General features: G+C 40.2%; 2 protein-coding genes and 1 long non-coding RNA gene across 7 annotated transcripts in view; all 3 read left to right on the top strand.

The window, feature by feature from the left end:
• Positions 1-4,670, top strand: part of UBE2D1 (ubiquitin conjugating enzyme E2 D1) — a 55,793-nt gene extending 51,123 nt beyond the window's left edge. For all 5 annotated transcript variants that reach the window (XM_060241233.1, XM_060241232.1, XM_060241234.1 and 2 more), the window contains 2 exons: positions 1,698-1,791; positions 3,822-4,670. In XM_060241233.1, the coding sequence (XP_060097216.1) occupies positions 1,698-1,791; positions 3,822-3,867 (140 nt within the window). In that variant the 3' untranslated portion in view covers positions 3,868-4,670. The remainder of the gene's footprint in view (positions 1-1,697; positions 1,792-3,821) is intronic.
• A 200-nt stretch (positions 4,671-4,870) lies between these two features.
• On the top strand, positions 4,871-6,724 carry LOC132573637 (uncharacterized). The gene is made up of 2 exons (XR_009555554.1): positions 4,871-5,413; positions 5,489-6,724. It is a non-coding gene; the product is annotated as an uncharacterized LOC132573637 (long non-coding RNA).
• Positions 6,725-9,571: 2,847 nt separating this feature from the next.
• TFAM (transcription factor A, mitochondrial) lies at positions 9,572-23,617 on the top strand. The gene is made up of 7 exons (XM_060241231.1): positions 9,572-9,890; positions 14,081-14,214; positions 15,213-15,283; positions 16,824-16,973; positions 19,255-19,350; positions 21,395-21,451; positions 22,883-23,617. Exons 1-7 carry the CDS (start codon positions 9,829-9,831, stop codon positions 23,123-23,125), a joined length of 813 nt encoding a protein of 270 aa, XP_060097214.1. The 5' UTR covers positions 9,572-9,828; the 3' UTR covers positions 23,126-23,617.
• Positions 23,618-25,098: the final 1,481 nt, after the last annotated feature.

Raw genomic sequence — 25,098 nt, 5'->3', positions numbered from 1 at the left:
CGGGGTGGTTTGCCATTGCCTTCCTCAGTCATCTACACTTTCCCTGCAGCAAGCTAGGTACCTTGAGCCAGCTACCTGAACCCAGCTTCCACTGGAATTGAACTCAGGTCATGAGCAGAGCTTGGACTGCAATACTGCAACTTACCACTCTGTGCCACGGGGCTCTGTAGTAACAAGCTATACAAGGCCTAAGCTGTCACTGCCTCTGTTCCTAAGTACACTGAGCTTTTTTTTTCCATTTAACCATTTGAGAAGATAATGCAAATGTGGAACAAAGCCAAAATAGAAACAGGGTAACGTTGTAGCATCTCTAGCATAATGATTGCTTACTGAGAATAAGTTCCAGCTCTACAAAATGCTTATATGTGTTGCCAGGTCCTTGCTTTGGAAGAAGGTGCGTATAGGATTGTGGTGTGCTCTGGAATGTTTCAAGAGTCCAGATGTGTTTTAACCTAAATGTTATGTGTTGGGAAACCATTTTTGGAATGAGAGATTACTCTTATCACATTGAAGTGACATTTGTAGCAGTTTAGATAAAACTGCCTGGTAACTGAATACTAATTTAATGTTATGTTAAATATGACTTGCAGTGGTTAATACATTCATAAAAATTTGCTCAACTAGTTCCATCGGTCTGCAGGGATGGAGGGTAGGCGTACCTTTTTTTGTTACAGCAGCAACCTGCTTTCAAAAGCAGTTTGATTTCTGATGTGAGATCTTGGGGGGCGGGGGAGGAAATCTAAAATCCCACTAGATCTGTAGCTTTCCTAAAGGATCCCTTTGTTTCCTTGCATGTTGAACAAGCACCTAGCCTAATAAGATGCTGGGTTGGACCCAATGAAATGTGGATCTACAGGTTTAAGAAACAGTTCTCTCCCCTTCATCTGTACCCCTGAGAAGCTGTTTCATAAGGTCATTGGGTTCTCAAACAGAGCAGGATATGGTAAGGGAAACGGCAGCAAGAGAGGGGAATTGGCAGAAATTGCCCATTTGCTTGTGTATGAACTCCTGCCTCATTTAGAAAAAAGCTAGAGCAAGATCAGTTGCCCTTGAGCTCCAGTTCTCCCCGAGCCCAGCTGTATCCCACTGTTACCATCAGTCCCTGACTTTTGAGGGCACATTTTCAGAGACGTCAGGACGCTGCAAGGAAAAGAGGTAGAGATCTGTTTCATGAATTTCAGTTCACTGTGAGGTGAAGAAAGGCAGTGCAGATGTGTCCTAAATAGTAAACTTGTTCCATTCATGGTTCATTGGAACCAACACACATAGATCAATCAGATCATCTTGGAACGAGTACATTGTTTCTGAAACTTATGGTGGGTTATTCCAATGATCATAAACAGCATTGCTTGCTTTTATTGGTGGTAAGCCTTTAAAACAGTAAATGCTGTAATATTTTCAAGGTGTCAATGGTGACCCCTCCCCCCCACACACACTGGAACTGCTGAAAAGAAAGAGTAGAGTTCAAGCACCTGCCTGATTGCCACCTGTTTCCTTAGAGTAATAGGAAAGGGGGAGGTACAGCCTCTATCTGTAGCAGTGGAAAGGTTAGCCATGTAAGTATATCCAAATACATGGGCCTGCGTGTGCACAAAAACTACTGTGTTTAAGATAATCTCATAAAGTTAAAGAATGACAACGTATTATCTCTTTTTTTGGTCTTCATTGTCTAAGTGAATTTTCTTTTTTCAATCCAGTTCTCTTGTCCATATGCTCTTTACTTTGTGATCCTAATCCAGACGACCCCTTAGTACCAGATATTGCACAAATCTACAAGTCAGACAAGGAAAAGTAAGTATGCACATAACACTTAAGAGATCACTGACTACGGTTCTACTCTTCTCTTTGCCTCTTCTGCTTTGTGCTTTCGATATGCTTTTCTGCAGTGTCTTTACCCTTGACAAAATGTACAAGTCTACTGCCTCAGCTCCTTAATATGCCATTCTGATGTCTGCTAATTTGGTTCTATTCTTGCCCTAAATAGTATGTTTCTAATCTGCAACTGCTAAATTTAAAGCAGCAAATTTTGTAGCATTGTTTGTTTTCTGTCATGTTCTAAAACAGCATATGTATATGGAAGTGTACTGTCACAAATCTTAACTCTGAAGTGATGGTCTGCTTGCTTGACTTTAATGTATGTACTTGCTGATATTCCTAGATAACAAACTCCTTTTGCCAGCTTTTGGAAAGGTAACTCCACATGCTGCCTTTTGTGATCTCCAAACAAACTGAACTAGAGTTTAGATGTACCTTTCTATGGGCTGTTGTAATTCAGTACAAATCCATTACCCTGAGCTTGAAGTTTCAGCCATTTTATGCCATCTGTCAGATTTAACTATCTTAAAATCATATGGCATTCCGACTGTGAGAAGATGATGATATTGGATTTATATCCCACCCTATACTCTGAATCTCAGAGTCTCAGAGTGGTCACAATCTTCTTTACCTTCCCACACACACACAACAGACACCCTGTGAGGTAGATGGGGCTGAGAGAGCTCTTACAGCAGCTGCCCTTTCAAGGACAACCCAAGGCCATTCCAGCAGCTGCAAGTGGAGGAGTGTGGAATCAAACCCAGTTCTCCCAGATAAGAGTCTGTGCACTTAACAACTAAACCAAACTGGCTCTCTGTTGGTGGTTGGGCAGACTGAGGCAGTGATATGTAGGTTTGGTTGGCATTAGGAATCTGTTCTCCTCACTGTTATGAAAGGGGTAACTAGATCAATTTTATCTTTGCGCTTCCCTCATTTAGTAAGCTTTTGAGGTAAATAATTTACTACAACATCAAAAGTCTCAGTGTGTTTACTTGATATTTCTGCATTTCAGTTTGTAAGCCCTCTTGCTATACTGTGGGTTAGGTCACATAAGAAGTGATTAAGAGTGTAATGTGGGGGCATGAGATAGGCGCTGACTCACTACCCCAGAGCCCCCTACACCAAATTAAAAACCATTGTCTCCTCCAGTCACTTGTTTATCATTTGCTCCATTTCCTTTTGCGTCGTCTTATGCTCCATATAGAACGCTTCTGCCTCTATATATTCTCATGCTGCTGCTCATAAACATGGCACGGGGGAAGAGGGGGCGCAACTGATATTTCATTCATACACTGTCTTTCTCCCCAGTGACAACCCAAAGCTGCTCCCGTTGTTCTCTTCTCCTCCATTTTATCCTCACAACAACCCTGTGAGGTAAATTAGGCTGAAAGTGTGTGACAGGCTCATGATCACCCAATGAGCTTCCATGGCGGTGTGGGAATTTGAACCTGGGTCTCCCAAATCCCAGTTTGACACTCTGACTACTGCACCACACTGGCTAGCCACCTCTTCATCTGGCGTGCTCTCTATGCAGCCATGTCTTAAGCAAGCACCATGGATGTTTCTTCACATTCACTGTGTGCTCCATGGACAACAACCAGGTGTGAATTAACTCTTTCCAGGGGCCAGCAGCAGGCTTTTGCACCCTTGGTGGGCCTGCAAAACTAGTATTCCAGTAGACTTCAATGGCACCCACCTGCTTACCTCATCTCACTGCTTCTCTCTGGAAACCACTGGCACTATTCTCACTTCGTAGTCTACATCGTTCTTTGGCTTGGCAAAGTACCGCACCTCCTACCCAACTCCTGTTCTTCTCCTGGGCAGGAGTGTTTCAGTATACCATTACTCATCCTGCTTAAGTCTGCTCTTACAAACATGGGTTCTAAGGAGATTGCATACAACTTGTCAAGATCATGAATAACTGGTAGAAATAGCTGTAGAAATCGGTATATTTTATCTGTGTTGGCATTGCTGTGAGTGATTTGTTTCATTACTCTCTTTAACAGATATAACAGACACGCAAGAGAATGGACACAGAAATATGCAATGTAAACTTTGAAGACTTTTTCATATATACCAGAGTACTGTAAATTCTAGGGTTTTTTCAAAATTAGAAGTAAGTGGAGCACAGTTTACTGTTTCAGTGTACCATGAGGCCCTTTTTGATTTTCACCCGTATAAATGTGTTTCTGGAACAAGGAAATAACTATGAAATTTAACCTGAAGACTGTGATGAGAGTATTTATCCTTTTTGTATGCTTTGCAAAAGACATTTATTATGTTTTTTAAAAGATACTTGGACATCTGCATCTCCAGCCTACAAGATCCATAATGCAGTTGTAGAGCAACCAAATTATTTTTGCTGAAAAACTAGGTGTTACATGAAATATTCTTTGTGTGTCTTTGAGATGTTGGTCCTGTAAGTCTGTCTGAATTTCATTCTTTGTTAGTTCATTGTATAATTTGTATTTTTTTTACTGTATAGACTATATTTTATTTACCGTGTAAGTCAATTCACTTTAGATTTTCTGCACAGTATTGATGAAAGACAACTGCTATGAAACAAGAGACATTTTCCTTCCTAAAGGAATACTCTGTAAACTGATAGACTTAAAACAAAACTTTGCACTCTAATTCTCAGTATGCCGATTATGGGGAAACACTTGGTTTTGATTCTGTTGCATACTTAATTTTATTGCAATGTGAACTAATTGCACTGCTCTGTAGAAAGAAATGTAACTAATTTTGTTCTGTTCACAGCTGACTTTTTTTATCCCACATGGGCAATATAATCTCTGACCTTTTAACAAATTGACTTGAAGCTTTTCCATACAAATAAAATGTGTTTTTTACTACTTGTCTTGGTTGTTCTTTAAGTCTTGCACATTTTTTTTACATGTGCTTGCTCTGCAAAGATCAAAATATTGTTAAATATGTGAATTACTATTGGGAGAAACAGGCCCATGTGTTTGAAATTACTGCGAATTCTTGAACATGTTATGGAAGCTTACGCAATTTTGTATGTGCTATTCAGTGTGTGTTGTTCAATGTATTGTGTATGATCTGAGTTGTTGGATCTTGTACCCAATACAGAAAACGACTTCAACTAACAAAATGGGAAATCCCCACACTTTGCTTAAATCAATAACTTATTAGTGTCATAGTGTCACTGAAGCTTTTTCCCTCAACTGTGTAACAATATTTTGATCTCATATTTTGATTGCAAACTTCCACACTTCTAAGTGAATGCTTTTAACCATTATCTATATACTTCACCATGCATGTATGGAGAAAACAGCCAGTTAGGTTCTTTAAAAAACAAGAACGCTTAAAAAAAAATTAGGGCGTCTGTGGCCTTAGGATACTACATCCTTGTTAGAGTCTTTTTAGTTTGCGGCTGCAGTAATTATTAAAGCTTGCTTGAGTGAGAAGTTTGCCACTGCAGACTCCATTTGACCCCTTTCTCGAGAGGGGAATATAGTTACAGTGCTTTGCTATACCAAGGAACAAAAAGCACATATATAACTGGAATGTGTAGAAATAAGGGAAGCATCCCAGTGGCTATTTTTCTATTACTGGAATTTAAAAGAAAAAAAAAGTTCAAACTTCTTGGCAAGCTTTCATGGCCTAGGAATGAAATCTGTTCGGGCATTTGTACATAAAGGTAATTGAGGGTTCAGGTTTTTTTACCTCAGTGTATACAATCAGCTCTTTAAGATGGAAGCTTTATGAAATAAGCACTGAAAAAATATTCTTACATTGCTTCTATAAGTGTCATTGCTTGCTGTGAAATAGATCAATCTCTGCAAAATAGCCGATAAGTGTTTCCGTGCAGTAAAAGATGACTTCTGCTATACTTGAAAAAAAGGGATGCATAGCTTAGAAGGCAAGGCAATTCATCACTTTTGTCATAAATACTTAACACTAACCGTTGGCAAAGGATTCTGATTGACTGATTTCCCAGACATTTTTTAAAATCCCTGTCTAACTTAGATTATCACAATATGTTTATCCCAGAATAAAGCATTTATAGTCCTTAATCCCTTACAAAGGACTGTGAAATTTGGCAGTTATGATTTTGCATGCCTGTTCAGTGAAAAAGCATTTAATCTTCTGCTTTGCTAAAATTATATGGAGGCTGGTTTGAAACTGTTTAAATGTTACTATGCTTTGAAATATGCATCATACAAAAAGGAATTTACTTACCATAATGCAAAGTCTTCAGGCTGAGCAAAAAGGTGCAGATCAGCAAGCCTCTGACTCTTCCTTCATTAGAGGGCTTTGTGAAAGGCAAGTGCATTGAAGCCATACTTCCCCCCTCCCCAGTACCTGTCATTTAAAACTGTAATTTGGAGACTTGCATATGGAACTTTCAAGATCATCTTAATAGAACGGCAACATTAAACATAATTACTCCATTCTCTGGGCTTTGTTTGAACTATAGCTGTCAGTAACCAAGGGTGTTGAAATTCCTACTTAAACATTTTCTATTCCCTGGTGAATGTTCTTTCTTTGCTTATTTGAATAATCTGAATCTAAGGTTCTTTCGTTCTCATGCATCTCGTTCTCATTTTGCTCAGTCCTGGTGCTTCCATTATGGTGGCCTAAATGTTGTCTGTGCTTCAGTCCCACCCACCAAATCCCACTTTATACTGTACAAATGCCTTAGCAAAGGGCGCTTACTGAGCCATCCCATTATACTCTGTATATTCCTCACATGGCACGATTGGCATGACTAAAGCAAAGGATCTCTGTTATCACTGAACTTTTCAGAAGTGTAATCTTTAGTCATTCTAGTTAATGTTAAATAAGGCGTACTTTCTAGCTACTTCTGATGTGATATTTTTCTGCCTAAAGATGTCAGCTGAGGCTTGAATGAAAATAAAATAAAAAGATTTGATTCGAAACCAGAACGTGTCTGGGTTTTTGTTTTTCCCCCCCTCTTTCCTTAAGTGCTTCCTTTTTGACTGACTCAAAGGAACTGATGGCTCTCAATTTGTGAGCAGTAGGTGCTTGGATGTGTGTTGTCCTTTGATTGCCTTAGCAACCCAGACTCCTAACTGCCAGTGGAGCAATGTGTAGGCTGCTGACATAAGCACAAGATGGGCATTAACAGGTTTGTAAGAATGGAGTGTTTTCACTGAGATAGGGCGGACTATAAATTGCCTAAAAGATATGGTGTGTCTGAGCTCTAATGACAGGCTTCCTTTGTGGTAGGGAACCAAACATATCCAGACCTTATCTCTCCCCCCAGCCCAGTGTATCTTCCAGAAGAAGAAACAGACTAACAGGACTTCATACACCTGATGAGGATTGGATGGATCTAGATAATTTTAAAAGTATCTTCGTGGATTCGTATGATTTTTATATTGAAACAAAACCATCATATTGCAGATCATGTCTTAGTCTATAGACAGCACCACAAAAAATCATGCATCCACCACTTCATGACACTGCAAACTCAGCATAAAATCACATGTTGTGCCTATAGCAACCAGATTGCAACAGAAAAAAAACAGATCTACTGCCTTGTGGCACTGTCATAGCACATAATCATGGTTCTGAAACACAGATCCTCAAAGATCTTCAGGATTTTTGCGTTGCGCCACTTGAAACCATCAAATCGCATATGTCCACAGCTTGCACCACAAAAACCATGGATCCCCTGTTTTATGGCACCACTACAACAGAAAATGTGGTCTTAAAGCACGGATCCTTGGGTTATGCATTGAATTATCCCAAAGTCACTGTCAAATCACATATCGTACATAGCCCCAGATTAAAGTCACTGCCACAGTGCAAAAATATGGTTCCTAGAAACAAGTCCTCATGCATCCTCAGGATTTTTGCATTGGGTCACCCCAAACTCACTGCCATAGCTTGAACCACAAAATTTTTGTATCCATCAAGAGCTGTCACTGCAAAAAATGAGTTTCAAAGCAAGGATCCTCATTATGTTTGTGTTGGGTCAGCCCAGACTCACTAACCAAAGACATATGTCCTTGGCCACAGGTTACACCAGAAAAATGATCCACATAAAAATCATATGAATTCATGAGGATCTGCGCTTTGGAAACATCTTTTTGCACCATGGTGCTGCCAAAACAGTGGATGCATGATTTTTGTTGCAGTCTGTGGCCATGAGCATGATGTGTGATTGGATAGTGAGTTTGAGGCAACTCACTGTAAAACTCCTGAGGAATCATTAGGATCTGTGCTTTGAAACCAATTTTTGTGCCTTGGTAGCCCCACAAAGCAGTGGGTGCATTTTTCTGGTATAATATGTGGCTATACACAATACGTGATCTGATGGTGAGGTTGGGATGACCTCACACAAAAATCCAAGAGGATCTGCACTCTTGAATGATGCTTTTGTTCCACCGTGGCACCACAAAATGGTGGATGCATGATTTTTGTGGTGTTGACTATAGACTATTAAGTCATGATCTACATGAAGGCTTTTGTTGTTTCAGTGTAGAACTGTTGAATTAATAAGGATCCATGCCTCAGATCCATGTTTTTGTGCCACTGCTGCCTTTGACTCCTGTATTTGGAGGAGTTTGGTGAAACTATAGAGAATCCATAAGAATACATGTTGATCTAGTGTTTAATTTTTCCCAATCCGTCTGACTCAGGAAAGATCCAGGTGGGCAGCCGTGTTGGTCTGAAGCAGAACAAAGTAGGAGTCAAGTAGCACCTTTAAGACCAATGAAGTACTCTAGAATAAAATGTAAGTCTTGTAAGGTGCTACAGAGCTCTTGTTTTATTTTTTGTGGTATAGAGTGCAGTTACCTACCTTTCTGTAGGTAACAATTTCTGCAGGTAGCATAATAGTTATGCTAAACTCATTTGTCCTTCCATAGGTATACTTACCAAAAAGGGTTTAAACATCCTCCGTATTTTAGTGCATTTCTTTTTTTGGAATAGTAAGAATGCAATGTGTATTCAATGACTATTGAAGTATGTTCCTCTGACATAACACAGCACCCCATCTCAAAGGAAAGGATGCTGTGAGCTAACTCCATGCATGAGGGGAGATGAATGGTTCCTAACATCATTGTCTCAATCACTCTTAGAAAGTCTCCTACTTTGATATTTCATTGCTACACTGTTTTTTCCTGTAACGAAATCCATATTGTGACCTATAACCTTAGCTTGTTATTGGTGTCCAGTATTTATATATGTCAACATATCTCTATTAATTTCTATGCTAATTTGCTGTGTTCAGCTATGACATAGCTGCAATGTAGCGGCATCTGCTTAGAGAGAGAGAGAGAGAGAGAGAGAGAGAGAGAGAGTGAGAGAGTGTGTGTGTGTGTGTGTGTCTTTCGTGGTACAGTACGACGAATTTCCCTCCCTGCAGCTCGTCCACTGCGCGTGCGTCACTCTGGTCACATTTACCAAACAAAGACAAGGGTGGGCGGGGCAAATGATAAGCCCAAGGCTGTCTCCGCCCACCGTCTTTTTTTTCTCCGCTTTAGGAACGGGAGCGCACTTTTAACTAGGAAATCTTGGCCTTCTACAGGACTGTCCCCTACCGCTTTCCGTTAACCTTTCTTCGATCGGTCACCCTCTCAGCGTGGCTTTATGACACGTGCGCTGTCCAACTGAGGCAACAAATCCAAATACAGGAGAGCCCGCAGGTTCATAGAGATAAGGGGAAACTAGAGAAATTCATCTACGTTCTAGGCTTCCTGCCCCGCACATGGCAGCAGTAAAAAAAAAATTGAAACCGGAAGTAGTGACTGTATTTAACGGTGTCTTGTTCTTAGCGCCAATCGGCCGGGAGGTCTGGGCGCGTGCGTACTTCGGGTCTTTCTGTCTCTCTACCTGCGGTTGGGAGACGGTGTGCCTGGCCGGAGGCTGCCGCGCGTTTGGATTGTTTCGCTGCCCCACAATTCCCCGCTTTTGTGGCGCGCGCAGGTGACTGTTCTGAGGCGCAAAAAAAGCGGGCTTGAGAGAGAGGGAGAGAGGATCGGGGGTTGCTGCGAGAGGCCCCGCCGGGACGGTGCTATGGCGGCCGCGCTGCTCGCCCGGGTTTTAGCCACGGTGTCCGGGCCGCGTTACATTCTCAGGTAAAAACAGGAAAAAGTGCCCCGGCGAGGTCACGTTGGGAGAGTTAAATCTTTTCCTCCTCCTTAAAGCTGCTTCTGTTTTAGGGTTGCCAATCCCCAGGTGGGGGCAGGGGAGCCTCCGGTTTAGAGGCCTCTCCCCGCTTCAGGGTCGTCAGAAAGAGGGGGGGGGGGGAGGGAAATGTCTGCTGGGCACTGCATTATTCCCTATGGAGACTGATTCCCATAGGAAATAATGGGGAATTGATCTGAGGGTATCCGAGGTTCGGGAGAACCTGTTTTTTTTAGTTAGAGGCACCAAATTTTCAGCATAGCATCCAGTACCTCTCCCCACGTTTCAAAAAGATTGGACCGGGGGTCCAGTTCTATGAGCCCCCAAAGAAGGTGCCCCTGTCCTTCATTATTTCCAGGGCTTTTTGGTAGAAAAAGCCCAGCAGGAACTTATTTGCATATTAGGCCACACACTCTGGTGACACCATTGTTTCACACATGGCTTTTTTGTGGGAAAAGCCCAGAAGGAACTCATCACACATATTGATGCCAAACCAGCCGGAGCTGCATTCCTGTGCATTCCTGCTCAAAAAAAGCCCTGATTATTTCTTGTGGAAGGAAGGCATTTTAAAAGGTGTGCAGTCCCATTAAATGTGATGGACAGAACTCCCTTTGGAGTTCAATTGTGCTTGTCACAACCTTGCTCTTGGCTCCACCCCCAAAGTCCCCAGATATTTCTTGAATTGGACTTAGCAACCCTATGTCTGTTTTTCTGTCCCTTTTTCTGCCTAGCCAAACACACACCCCACCGCCCGGTTTCTACTGGTCTCCATTTCCTTTCGTTGTTTGTTCTATGGTGGGGAAAGTTTATGTTTCTTCTGGCGAAGGCACTGTAACTAAGGAGCGATTTGGTTCTGTTTTGGGTTGGAAAATGAAATAAATACATCGAACATAAGGTTTCATGGGCTTCTTCAGATATGAGTGGATCCTCCCTAGACTGTCCTGTTGTAGGTTAAAAATAACAGGCGAATACAGTCCAGATCTGTTTCTCTCCCTTCCAAATTAACTCAGCTGGAATATCTCCTATTTGTATTACGCTTTCCCTATATTTTCCCCCACACCGCGTATATAAAATGGTTGCCTACAGAGTTTTTAATTCATAGTATATGAAGAAGTGGACCAGTAGATGACAACTACTCTTCAAATTTAAGCATTCTATTGTTTGTATTCCCTTTGCATTTTAAAGTGGCTCTCTGTATGTTGATTTAGAGTTGCTAAGTTCCATGGTGTGACCACCCTAACCACCATTTCAGGGTTTGAGCCTCATCTTCAGTGTTAAACCTCAGGAAGGGAATACTCTTATTTTCCATGGGTCATGTTTCTTCCAGTTCTAAGTTTGTCACTTCCTGTCATCACTTTGTTCTTCAGATTCTGGTATTCATATATGTAAGGTGTCATAGAGAAATAGGTGACAAAGCTGGCATAATAAATGTCTTTTGGAAGAATAAAAAATAAGGAATTCTGCATGGACATCAATAAGTAAAGCACTGAAACATCTTTAAAATACCACCATGTATTTCTTTTCACTTAACTTTCCTTTTTGTAAAGAACTTCTATTGTAGGAGGCTAGGTTCTGTGCTGTGTGGGCAAGAATAAATACAATAGAAATTATGTTTTTATTTGCCACTTAATAGAGATCCATTGGAATATCTCTTGCTTGTTTATATTTATATTTCTAACCCACCCTTCCCTATGTAGCAGGGCTCAGGGTGGTTAACAGCATAATAATAATTTAAAAATTATTTAACTTTACAGGATTAAAATATAACATTTAACAGCACAGTATGGCACACAGTAAAATCCATACATTAGAGCTGATGGTTATAAGGAAAGGGGTGATGGGAGGGGAGATGAAGCACCACGTGACTGGGTTGGTGATCAACCATCACTTACCCTTGATCATTTGCGGTGGAACATCTCTGTCTTACAGGCCTTTCGGAACTGTTACGTTATGCAGTTGCTATTCATTTTCCCCACTCAATGGAAGTGTCTGTGAATCCCTTCACTAGCCTTTTGTTTTATCCTTACATTTGAAGTAGGATAGACAGAATGAGATTGGCCAGCTTCAGGTCATACAGTGAGCTTCATGGGTGGCAAACAGATAGCTCTACAGCCGCTTTGTTTCTGGTTCACTTCCGAATTTCTGAATAATAGACCTCTGTTGAAAGCGTTGTGTATCCCCTCTCTACCAGCCATTATTGGCTGGCCCAAAGAAACCTTAAGTAACTTAACTGCATTAAATACTGCTTTGCATGTTATTGTTGTACTACTATTCTCCAAAAATAGAACATGCTAGTAGTAATTATATTTTTGCATATAATTAATACCTACTTTTCTTTATCTTACCTAGTCTATCTTGAACATCTTTTGTCTTTCTTAAAAGCATCATCCACCCAACCCACTCATAACAACTTGTCATGACTCTGTAGAACATTTTAGTAGAACTGTCAAATGAAAACTTCCCTGAAATAAGTGATTTAGTCTATGTATTATAGTCCTATTGTGAACTGGAGTGACCTACTAGTCTTTGAAATGACATCTAGTAGCCCTAATGCTGATGAATGTTTTTGTTTTATTTAGTAGCTTTTTTTAAAGACTTCAAGGCAATTCAGAGTACAATTTGAAAATTTAATATTAGAAGTAGCTGGAACAATTCATAATATGTGGGAGAAACTGCTTTTCACCATAGCAGTTCTGCAGTCTAAAACAAAGGCCTGCTGGTAGGTTTTTAAACCAGTCTGGCAGTTAGCTATTTGATTCTTCTTGATTCCTGGGGAAGAAGGTTCTGCAGTTGGGGAGTAGCAACAGAAAAGGCTCTCTATCAGATCCCAGAAAGCTGAAGATCAATTAAGGCTGTTTCCCTAAGGAACTCTCCATTGTGCATAAATCCAGCATCAGACACTACAGGTGGAGACACTCCTTTAAGGTACTCTCTGAGCACAATAGGACAGTTAACTGACAGCTTTTATTGATTTCTCACACAAATGATATCCGGACCAAACGTTCTTTCAATTTGTTAATTACACTATTTTACCATTGGATTTTAACTTTGTACCATTTTGCATTGTAAACCACTGCCCACCAGCTCTGCCCACTGTACCTCATTCCTTGTCTGAAGACGTATGCATGCATACGAAAGCTTACATTCTGAATAAAACTTTGTTCGTCTTAAAGGTGCTATTGGACTCCTTCTTTGTTCTCTGAGTACAAGACACTTAGACCTTTAAAGGTCAAAAACATACTTTGTGTATTATCGATACAATTTTTTTTAATCCTGCTGTTCTTCCAAGCAACTCAGAGCAGAGTATGTGGTTCCCCCTTTCCTCATTTAATCCTCACAGCATGGCAACCTTTTGAGGGAGGTTAGGGTGAGAAAGACTGGTATGTTGAGAAACTTTATCCCACGTTTCACTACATGCCTACGGTGTGTATGTTGGGGGGGGAGGGTTAAGTATATGTGTATAGCTGTTTTTTGAAGACCCTGCACTCTAAGCTTGAGCATATGTAGCTTTGTTGCAAAGAGCAGTCCAAGTACACCAGTTTGGTGTAGTGGTTAAGTGTGTGGACTCTTATCTGGGAGAACCGGGTTTGATTCCCCACTCCTCCACTTGCACCTTCTGGAATGGCCTTGGGTCAGCCACAGCTCTGGCAGAAGTTGTCCTTGAAAGGGCAGCTGCTGGGAGAGCCCTCTCCAGCCCCACCCACCTCACAGGGTGTTTGTTGTGGGGGAGGAAGGTAAAGGAGATTGTGAGCCGCTCTGAGACTCTTCGGAGTGGAGGGCGGGATATAAATCCAATATCATCATCATCATCATCATCATCATCATCATCAAGTATGATGCTGATACAGGTATTCTTGCACCAAAATTGTGATTCTTCTCTGTTTCTGACCTAGTGCTAAAATAGTCAGCTGAACTGGGGGGGGGGGGGGGGGAGTTCTGGTGCAAAATACTGTAAGACTGGTGCAAAATGGCTGAAATGGGTAATTATTGGTTGTCTTCGGCCATACGGTAAAGCTATAATTGTTACTTGTCCCACTGTATTCCAGAGAATGTTATTTTTGCCCTCTATAATAACATCAATTGCCTTTTTTGAAAGTTTGTTAGATATTGTGCTAATACAAATAATTTTGCTTTTATTAAGATGTAATAACAACTGCTTGGTGGAGAAGTGGTTTTCGAAATATATTAGTTCAGATAACCGTCCAAAACTGCCTCTGTCGGCCTACATACGCTTTTGTAAAGACCAGCATCCAATCTGTAGGAAACAGAATCCAAGTAAGTAAGTTTCTAGAATATGTGACTTATGTAAAATCATAGTTTTACATATTGAATGTCCCTTTGAATGTCAAGTGATGTTTAAAACTTGTTGACTTTTTCATGCCTTTTTGCCTGGATTTTCTCAGGCCTCTGCTTCAGCTATGCTTCATGAAGCGGTTATACAAATTTTGTCTTTGGATCACCAACTACACCATAAAACTAAAGGGAAATAATTCTGATTGTCCTGCTTTAAATGCATTAGCTAGGTACGAAATAATGAAACTTGATAATTTGCCTTGATAATATCCTACAAAAACTAATATGCTGTCTTTCTGTATTTAGGATATCAGTGGGGAAAACTAAGGGGTTTGGGTATGTTCTCAAAATTGGCAATCTTGTTATCCATGGAATGCCATCAGTGTGCATGGTGTTGTACGGAGTAACATATGAAAAGGAAGATCCTTGCCCTGAGGTGCAAATGAAAAAAAAATCAGTAGTGGGGGGAACCTACAGAGGTAAGAAAAGGCAGCAGTATGAGCAAATGTAGTAGAACTCATTTAGCCTTTTCAGTTATGGGCAGAATATTGCATCTGTGGGGAATATTTCAGAGGAAGTCCTCTGCAGAAGTTTTGACCATAAATCCACATTGTAAAAATATTTTTTTGTTTGCTACTGTCAGCTGGAAACATCTTTCTTTGAATTAGAATTGAAGCAGATACAAATATTTTTAAGACTACAGATAAGAAATATAAAACTTAATTGGAAACATTGCGTTTTGGTTTTGAATTGCCTGTTTTAGATATTAAGTCACAAGGAAGGTCTTGCTAAAGTCACATTCTAACCCACAGTGTTCTGTTTGGAGCAGTTGTAATATACCTTTCAGCAAACCAGTCAGAACTGTGTCTTTCTTCATGCATGATGAAGTGATTTGCTTTATGAATACCTTGGGGAAAATACAACTTAACATTAAATTTGGCAGAACATTCATGTTTGTAGCTAAACCTTTTCTTCTTCAGATACAAGTGTTTTGGAAATAACAAAAAAGATAGCACATGCTTGGAGGGAGCTACCAGCATCTGAGAAACAAGTGAGCATCACTTTCTTTTGGGTTACTGTTTTCACATGAATGAAAATTGTACTGTATTTTACTAGAAGCATCATTTTGGAGATAACAGAAAGAAACATTTTATAAAAATGTTTGCCATGTACACTTTTGCCCCTTTCTGACAAATGTGCTTTGTGTAGAGTTTGGCCTGTTAATAAGAATAAAAAAATTAGAGAGCATTTTTATTATTATTCATTGTTTAGAATCTACTTGGGGTGGTTTACAAAATAAAATATGATATAAACATAGTATTGCTAAGGACCCTGCCAGAGCATTAAAAATGACATGAAATAGTCCTTAGATTAGAAAAAAGAATGAAAAACAGCTTGAAAAGATCCACACAGACAGTGTAAAAGGAAAGCTTTTAAGTTCTGGCCTGGTGCCTGGAAGAGAGCAGTTGAGGCAGCAGATGAGCTTCAACGGGGAAGCGCATTTTCTGGTGAGGTGCCACTATTGAGAAATAATTTCTTGTTGCCACCCTCCTCATCTCTGCAAGTGAGGAGACAAAGAGCAGGGCTTGTGAGGAGGATCTTATCTAATGGGCCTGGATAGTATGGGAGGAGTAGGTTCTAAAAATACCCTAGCCACAAGTCATCTAAGCCTTAAAGATAAGAACCAACAGTTTGCACCTGGAAACAGATGGGCAACCTGTGCAGATATATCAGCACATGAGTGATACAGTCCCTGTATCCAGCCCCTGACAATAACTTTGCTGCTGCATTTTGGAACAAGTGAAATTTCCAAAGGCAGCCCTCACTTAAAGTATATTATGGTATTCTAACCTGGATGTGATCAGAGTATGGATTTCTGGCTGAGTCATGCTTTTTGAAGAAGGTCATAGTTGGTGTATCAGCTTAAGATGATAAAAGGTGGTGTGTGAAGGAGACAGGATCCTATGAACCTGCTCCTTCAGAAGGAGTCCAGTCCCCTCCAGGACAGAGGTAACTTCTGACTTACCTGGATTGACCTTGAGTTTATTGACCTTTATACGTTTGGGTAACTTCCTCAAGTACTTGTTAGGATTTCTGTAGACCTACCTAGATCACCTGTTTAGGAGAAATAGACTGTAGTATTATCTGATGATTGTGGGCACCTTAACTCCAGATTGCCTGACAATCCCTCCCAGCAGTTTTGTCTAGATGTTAAATAACGGGGGACCAAGATGGATCCTTGCAGCACCCTATACTGTAAATGCTACAGGATCAAGAAATAGTTCCCACCAAATTAGAAATTACTGAAATAATCAAATAAAAAAGAGAAGTCCAGCCATTTATTTAAGACAGCAATTAGTTTTAACCATGGAAGTAAATTTTATTACAGGGCTGATGATAAAATTACTGTTTTCTCTTAACATTACTAAAAACCAGGTGCTAATAGTCTGCTGTATAAGTTCATAGCTGCTTTAATTTAAAATGTTTTGTAAGCCACTTATTGTTTAAACTTGTTAATTGAAACAGAAATTCAGTGTCCCCCCCCCCAAAGAAATGAATCATGGTAAGATCATGGATATTTTTGTTTCTAGCCTTATGAAGCAGCTGCAAAGATTGAAATGCAGACCTACAAAGAACAAATGGCCAAATACAAAGCCCAGTTAACCCCTGCCCAGGAGGAAGCTTTGAAAGAAGAAAAGAGAAGGAAAGTTGCAAAAAGAAGAGCAACAAGGAAAAAAAGAGTTAGTAATTAAAATGGAAAATTTTCATTGTAACAGCATATGAAATATTATACAGTGAATTAAATATGCTTCTGTTAAGTTTTGTATTAGGGTTTCAGTATCTAAATACAAAAAAGATCTTGCATAAGTTACAAAGTATGCATGGTCTTTGTATTATACCCAACAAGGCTTGCCATCCCCAGTTGGGGGTGAAGGATTCTCCTGCTTTGAGCACCTCTCCACTGCTTTGGAAGCATCAGGCAGCAGCAGGAGAAAAAGATTGCATCTGTCAGGTGACGCTGTAGAATTTCCTTCCTAGTCTCTGTGGTGAGCATAGAGAGGAAAGCTAGAGTGCTGCAGCTGCTGGAAGCCCCTCTATGCTGTAGAGCACCCCAAGGTGCTGTTGGTAGGAAGGAAGAGGTTCCGGGGTGGGGGGGTTAGTGTGCAGCCATGCTTTGAAGTGGGCAGGAGTGGTTTTGCCCATCTCTGACCCATGCCATGCTTGTGCTTCTGAGCCCTTAGCTTCCCGCAGCGAATGTTCTCAGGGGTGTGTGTGTGTGTGTGTGTGTGTGTGTGAGAGAGAGAGAGAGAGAGAGAAACTTCTAACAAAAAAACCGTGTGGGGGTCTCAAGGCAACAAACACATCATGAGATCTCAGCTGTCTCATTTACAGTTGCCAAGCAAGATACTTTGGGGTGGGGAATGGTGGCAGAGAAGAGAAGAAGGTGGCTGCAAAGGTCAGTGCTGAGTGGCAGCAATGTTTGGTCTGCCACTGCTACCTGGCACCACTGCCTCCTTGCTGACAGGAGGGAAAAAGTGACTAAAAAAAAATGTGCTTTCAATTTGTAGCATTTGGGCTTGGAGGGAGCAAGTGCAGTTTATCTGTTTCCCACGCAAACTTTCAATCGATTTTGGGGCTGTTGAGCATGAGGAGGGTTAGAGTTTAGAGGGAGCCCACAGCTGACTGGGAGCCATTTCAGCCGTAACACCACTGGCACCTAGTGCTTGCCTGTCCTCCTCTCCTGGTGGTGTTCAAAGAACCTCACCATAAGTTTGCCACTGGTTCCTGCTTGAATGATTAATTTTCAGTTTTGAAGCTATTGGAAGCTTGCCCATACAAAACCACTAGAACTGAGTCCACTGGCACCTTTAAGACCAACAAAGTTTTATTCAAGGTATGAGCTTTTGTGTGCATGCACACTTCCTCAGATACACTGGGAGGGGGAGCTCATACCTTGAATAAAACTGTGTTGGTCTTAAAGGTGCCACTGGACTCAGACTTTGTTCTGCTGCTTCAGACCAACACACCTGCCCACGTGGATCAACCAATAGAAGTGTTTTTGTAGTGTGACCCCCCTCATCATTGTGTCTGTTCAGTCATACTCTGCAAGCAAGCTGGAAAGCAGCTGAGGAGCAAACTCCAGAGGCTGTCCCTTTGGCTGCATGTTCCCTTGTGCTGGATTAATAATCTTAGATCTCTGCGTGATATCTTTTACACCTGGAACTGGCAACTGGTTTTCCTGCACTGTCACTCCCAGCTAAATAAACTTGGTGAAGAACTGCGGTATTTGTGTTTATGCACACTTTCTAGTATCTTGCTTTAAGGGGGAACAGAAAGAACTGTGATAGTTGTATGCGACTCCCTCTACATTACAGTCCAAAGGGACAGTATAATATCTGCCCCTACATACAGAAACAGCAATCATTCTCTAATTTAGCTAGTTTTCAAATTAATCATTTGATTTTTAGAAGTGAATGCTTTTAATGTGACTTGATGTCTTAATGTCCTTTCCTGAGAAATTGGCATAACTTAAAAGTGAAGTTCAAGATCCAAAGCACTGTGCGGTTTCTTTTATATATTTGGGGTGGATGGGAAGGGTTTTACAGTATCCCTATCCTGTTGGAAGTTTGTCTTACTTTAGTATTTGCTGGATCCTTTAATATTGGTCTGAACAATGTAAATGTTTCAAAGTGTCAGAAATGCTAAGATCATGGTAGACAATCTTCCTTAACAGGAAAACTTTTCGGGAGTGGGGTGTGTGTGTGGAAGAGCAGAGTAGAGGAATGCAATGCAATCATCATTATTAGTAAAGATGTTATGCTGCTTTGATTAGATCTTGATATAGAAAACTTAAATTTTAACACAAGAGCTCTCTCCTCACCCCCACCCACCCCTGGTTAGTGGGACTCTAGAACAGCATCCATGAGGCAGTAGGAGCTGCCACCAAAAGTAATAATCTTTGACTGGATTCACTATCTAGAGAGAGAGCTACTTACAGATGTCCTTTTTTTTCCTTTTTAGCAATTAACAGTGCTTGGAAAACCTAAAAGACCTCGCAGTGCCTTCAATATTTTTATGTCTGAACATTTCCAAGAAGCTAAAGGAGTCTCATCTCAGGTAAATAAGCAGAGCTGCTGTTCTAATAACAAAATTATATCTGTACTGAGAATAAAAAGGGAAAGAAAACAATAAGTAGAAATATTCTGTCATATCGTTGAATTTACCATCCCAGTGGGACGAGTCCAGGTTGGAGTGCCTTTGGAGTATCTGAACTACAGTTGAGATATCAGGTTCACCCAGGAGTAGTTGCACGGTGTTGAAGGTGGCTAGTGACAGAATATTTCTACGTGTGGTTCCTGTTACTCAGGATATGAGAATTGATTGACTACTCTCAAGAAGTCAAAGGAATGGTCTCATTCTGTGTACTGATTTATGAAATAGGTTTGTTTATGGGAATCTCAGTGTGTGGAATCAAGTTGTAACCTTGTTTGTATGCTGAGGATAGTAAATTAGCACAAAGTCACTTTATTTAAGAAGTCTTTGTTATAGAATTTGTTCTAAACATGATAATTTTTTTCAATATACTTTAGCCTTGTATTTGTTATTGTAGCACGGATCTTTCAGAAAGGGGCAGTTGGGGCTGCTGCAGAAGTGGGGAGACAAGGAAGTCACATTCTGATGATGAGAATCCTTCCCTCTGTAAAATGGCTCTATAGGATCTTAAACCTATGAATTCCAGTTTGCTGAGGGAGACAGATTGCTGTAAAACTTCTTTCCTGGTTTCATATGTCATAGCTAACTGGAGTTAGTTTCTGACTGTGATTCTCAATGCAAAGAAGTGGGAAAGGGGAAGGGTGAGTGCAAGCCTAATAAACCAGGTTTATGCATATTTTTAATTAACTACAGCTAAATAACATGTCAGATTGTTGCCCTAAAATTCTGTATCCCAATAACAAGTTATATGCTTCACAGTTTGCTTTTTATAGCTAGTTTTCCCCCATGTCTTTGATGCATAATCTTAGGTCATGAAGATAGGAATTTTGTACCTATGCACTCATGCATAATTGACCTGTAAAACAGACAGCTTTTGTCATGGTTTAATCCCAGCCATCCTGAGATTCTCTCCCTGTCTGTATATTTGAAAACCTTAAACCTCTTTCTGGAGGTAGATTACCTGCCAGTCAACATCCTAAAAAGTAAGAGATGTCAAGAAAAGGCACTTGCTTATGATGTTTAATTATATTTAGATAATTTATTTTCTAACAATGGATAATTTTTCTGCTCCCATAATTCTAAATTTGGTCGTACCCATCTCCACTAATCCTAATGCCCAAAGTTAGCAATCTTAACCTAACAACTTGTTTGGCAATGGAAATTATGCTTTTGCCATTTCTTTTAAATCTTTGGAACTAGGATTGGAAAGTTACCGTTTTTAATGGCTCCTGTAACTGCCTTTCTTTTATTTAAACGAAGACATGGAATGGTCAGCAACTTGGTTATAAATTCTGTCCCCAAGCCATTCAAAACTTGCCAAAATTGATCTTCTGCTGCTTTTCAATAACGTTTAGGTTGGGATTTTGGCGACTTTCTGGGAGAATGAGCTCCGTAATGGAGGAATGGTCTGCACAAAAGCCTCTCTTAATCTGCTTGCTGTTTATGACTTCCTCAGATGATGGCTTGCACTGTAGAGTTTGTGTGATTCTTCACCTTTACCCCCCCCCCCCCCTCTTGCATTAGGTCAAGACTTTTAAAATGCCAGTCCTGATACTATAAGATCTGCAGAGGTCAGGGGGACCAAGCAGAACTGATTGCATTAGTGAAAGTGCTATTGGTGCAGGAGGAAGGAGAAGCCAATTTTACCTGGTTCTCTTCATCCCCGGTCATGTGGAGTTTTATCCATGTGAGTCCTCCAGCATCCAGCATTAGAACTTTTGAGGTTTTGGGGTTGCAGATGGGGACTGCATCATGAATGCAAAATATGCAGTCCATTGAACCCAAAGCCTTATCACTGAGATGTCATCCTTACCTGTGACTGTATGTCACTGTGTTGCCTAGTAGTCTCTCTCTATATATGACTTGTATCTTTAATAAATATGAACACTTTAAGTATGGGTAGAGGGATATTTCTTTCACAGATCTGCATGTGTTTTTTTTCTTATAGGGAAAGATGAAAAATCTATTTGAAGAATGGCAAAAATTGGCCAGTTTTCAAAAGCAGGTATTATCATAAAACTGTCTTTGAAGTTTAGTGGCTAGAGATTGCCATGTTTAAGTTTTGTAGCTGAAGTTTTTTCCAGCAGTAATTGACTTAGAACTCAGGTTCATGGGAAAGTGTTCAGATATGCTTGGCTGCTTAAAAATTGTGTGACTGAGTTTTGCAGATCCCTCCTGTGTCTCAAAAGGTACTTCTTCCTTGTGATTATCTTAAACTCAATATTAGCTTTTTGCATCTAACAGCAATGGAAATTTTGTCAATTCATTTGCTGTATCTTCCCTTTGCATTCAACAGCAGGTTTTCTCTTAAGGGATTTTTTGTAGGCCTTGACAGTGCTGCTAGTTTTCTAGGTGTGAATGTCAAGTTCACTTGAAGAGATATTTGGCTTCTCAAACTATTATAAAATACTAGGGTTGGCCTTTTCCTGTTACCATGTACTGGCTGGGATCCAAACTGACAAGTGGCTGTTCCCTCATGCATGGAGTCTTTTAAGTTTCTGCAGACAGCTACAACAAACATTTTTTTCCCTCTCCAACAATTGGGGCCCTCCAGAGATGGTACCCCATAAAGCATATAGAGCTTCTGTGAGAAAGAAATTTTGCCCTTTCCAGAAGCACATCACTCACACATGGAAAGGTGAAATTCAGTCTCATCTCTTGCTTTGAAGTTGCAATTAACTATTGGCGAGGACATTGTTATGAGGCTTTCCTTCTCTTTTAAAAATTTGCTTGAAGAATTTAAACATACAGTGATTTGTACTTGTCAGTAATCAGTGTGGTTAAGGTACCAACATTCTCACTAGTGCTGACTCAGTTGATGCAGCTAATTTGTTTTGAGTTTTCTACTTCAATGAAAAAAGAAACATTTGCTTCAGGTAGTCCTTTGCATGCATGTTGAAATGTATTTACTTTTGCTTATTGACATTGTTTTAGAAAACTAAACAATATCTTAAGTATTGGGTATGGCTGAAAAAAAAATTCAAATGCCTTTATTTTACTAGCGGATCTTTGGGTGAGCAGGCTTTAAAAAGTCTAAAACACCTTGACTGTGCTCCTGAAGAAATTATCAGAACTTGTCTTGAAGAACTTCTCCAGCATCACTTTAAGGTACACACCTTAACAGCTGTACCTTAAGGGGTGTGCACTTGTCTTGAAGGAAAGAATATGCATGCTTGCATTCCATGGCAAATACCAAGTTTTCATCAAACAACTTCTGGAGTTCTGCTGAACATACACCTTTAGAGAAACAAATGTACATAAATGTTTCCTACATGTATGGAGAGCACTAAGATACTTCCAAAATGCCTTTATTTCTGTGAGGCAAATGTCTCAGATACTGGTACAATGTTCCTGAGGTTTCTGGTGCCTTTAAACTTCTTCTTGTCATACAATCAGTTTCTCTTTGTGAAAAAACTTACTGAGTATTCCTTCTTAGACATATCATCAGCTTGCTGAAGATGATAAGATCCGGTATGAAAATGAAATGAAGTCGTGGGAGGAGCACATGGCAGAAATTGGCCGTGGAGATCTTATACGTCATAAAAACAGAAGGAAAATCTCAAAAGAAAAGAACACTGTAAAAGAGGCAACTTCAAAAAAACAGTCTACAACTTCAAAAAATCGGTTGGGGAGCAAAAGGGCCTCCTCAGCATCCAGTGTAAAGAAATCTGAAGAATAAAATATTAGGTAAATTATATTTTGTCATTCCTGAGTGCAGTCATGAATGCATTCAGAAATTATGCATGGCTGAGAAGGAGCTGAGATAAGATTGTATGCTTGAAAAAGAAAGGATGATGAGGTTTTAAATTTCTGGAAACTGTCCATTAGGATAAATCAAGCTGTGAGAATTAAAGCAGTGACTGATCATGAGACGAGATGCTTGTTTAAATGTGTAAATAAGCATTCTCTTACAAATTAAAACTGCTATGTATAAAATCACCATCATTTTACTTATTAGGAAGTACTTTGATTGTGGGCTTCAGATATTCAGCTTGTAAATAATGTGCAGTCACTGAAGAAAGCATGTATATTTGCTAATTTCAGCCTTGTAATTAACAACTACTCAACACAAATTTTTGAATTGTTTTTCATCTACTTTTTTGTATGTCTCTACCAGCAATGTATATTTATATTGCATAATACAAATAAAAATGTCATGGCTTATACAAAACTCCAGCTTTCTTCATTTTAGACAAGTCTGAAAACAAGACCTTTTCATATAGGATCTTTTAAAACAAAAAATGCATTAGTTTTAGATTCAGTACATTAATTTATTGCATCTAAAACCTCCAGGTCTGCTTTCCTTCCCTGTCTGATAAAATATGATGATGATATGCATGGTATTGCTTTACTCTGCTCTGGTAAGACCTCACCTGGAGTATTGTGTTCAGTTTTGGGCACCACATTTTAGGAAGGATATAGAAGCTGGAACGGATCCAGAGGAGGGCGACGAAGATGGTGAGGGGTCTGGAGACCAAGTCCTATGAGGAAAGGTTGAAGGAGCTGGGGATGTTTAGCCTGGAGAGGAGGCGGCTAAGAGATGATATGATCACCCTCTTCAAGTACTTGAAGGGCTGTCATTTAGAGGATGGTGTGGAATTGTTTTCTGTGGCCCCAGAAGCAGAAGGTAGGACCAGAACCTGTGGGTTGAAATTAAATCAAAAGAGTTTCTGGCTCAACATTAGGAAGAACTTCCTGACAGAGCGATTCCTCAGTGGAACAGGCTTTCTCAGGAGATGGTGGGCTCTCCTTCCTTGGAGGTTTTTAAACAGAGGCCAGATGGCCATCTGACAGCAATGAAGATCCTGTGAATTTAGGGGGAGGCGTTTGTGAGGTTCCTGCTTTGTGCAGGGGGTTGGACTAGATGACCCTGGAGGTCCCTTCAACTCTATGATATGATATTTGGGGTGGGTGGGAGGGGGCTTTACAGTATCCCTCTACTATTGGCAGTTTGTCTTACATATTTGCTGGATCCTTTAATGTTGATCTGAACAATGCAAATGTTTCAAACTGAGAAAATGTCTCTCAGGTCAGGTACCATCAGCAGATGATGGTCACCAGAGTGCAAGGCTCTCTTGGGGATATACCAGGAGGGGTGGTCCCAAAAGCATGTGGGTCCCTGGCCTACTGCCACCATTTGGACATCCACTCACAACAGTTCAAAGTATTTTATTATAACCATAGGCCATAACAACCCAGCAAACCCCCCAAAGTGTACAATTCTAGCCACAAAAATTAAAACATTTTTTTAAAAACCATAGTGAAATACAGAACTATGAACAAGATTTAAAACATAAATAATAAAACAATGTAACAGAATGAGACTGTAACTTGGCCAAAATTCTTGTATGGGTGGCTGTGATTATCTTATTTTTGTTGCTAAAAAGATGAAAGTAGCCACCTTAAGGGTAACGTATTGAATGGCATCAGTCAATAAAAATGTAATACATTCCTCTTCTGATTTAAGCTGTGAGAAATTGATTCAGCAGTTTATTTCGAATGGGCCCATAGAATGGACAGGACAGAATACAATGAGCAATATCTTCTGTCTGATTGGTACCACAGGAACAAAGATGCTGGTCTACAGGTATTTTTTGAAATCTACCCTGAAGGTACAAGGATGGCATGGTTTGGAAACCAAATGCTTCCCAA

The sequence above is a fragment of the Heteronotia binoei genome, chromosome 6 (genome assembly GCF_032191835.1).
Source record: "Heteronotia binoei isolate CCM8104 ecotype False Entrance Well chromosome 6, APGP_CSIRO_Hbin_v1, whole genome shotgun sequence".
Lineage (NCBI taxonomy): Eukaryota > Metazoa > Chordata > Lepidosauria > Squamata > Gekkonidae > Heteronotia > Heteronotia binoei.
Note: the sequence above shows the minus strand (reverse complement) of the source record. Positions and strands in the feature narration are given on the sequence as shown.

Bases quoted from the DNA above. Each gene is read 5' to 3' on its own strand.
- TFAM (XM_060241231.1), top strand. From the start codon at position 9,829: ATGGCGGCCGCGCTGCTCGCCCGGGTTTTAGCCACGGTGTCCGGGCCG. The intron at 9,891-14,080 runs GTAAAAACAGGA...GCTTTTATTAAG, and splicing joins GGGCCGCGTTACATTCTCAG to ATGTAATAACAACTGCTTGG. The intron at 14,215-15,212 runs GTAAGTAAGTTT...TTTCTTCTTCAG, and splicing joins CTGTAGGAAACAGAATCCAA to ATACAAGTGTTTTGGAAATA.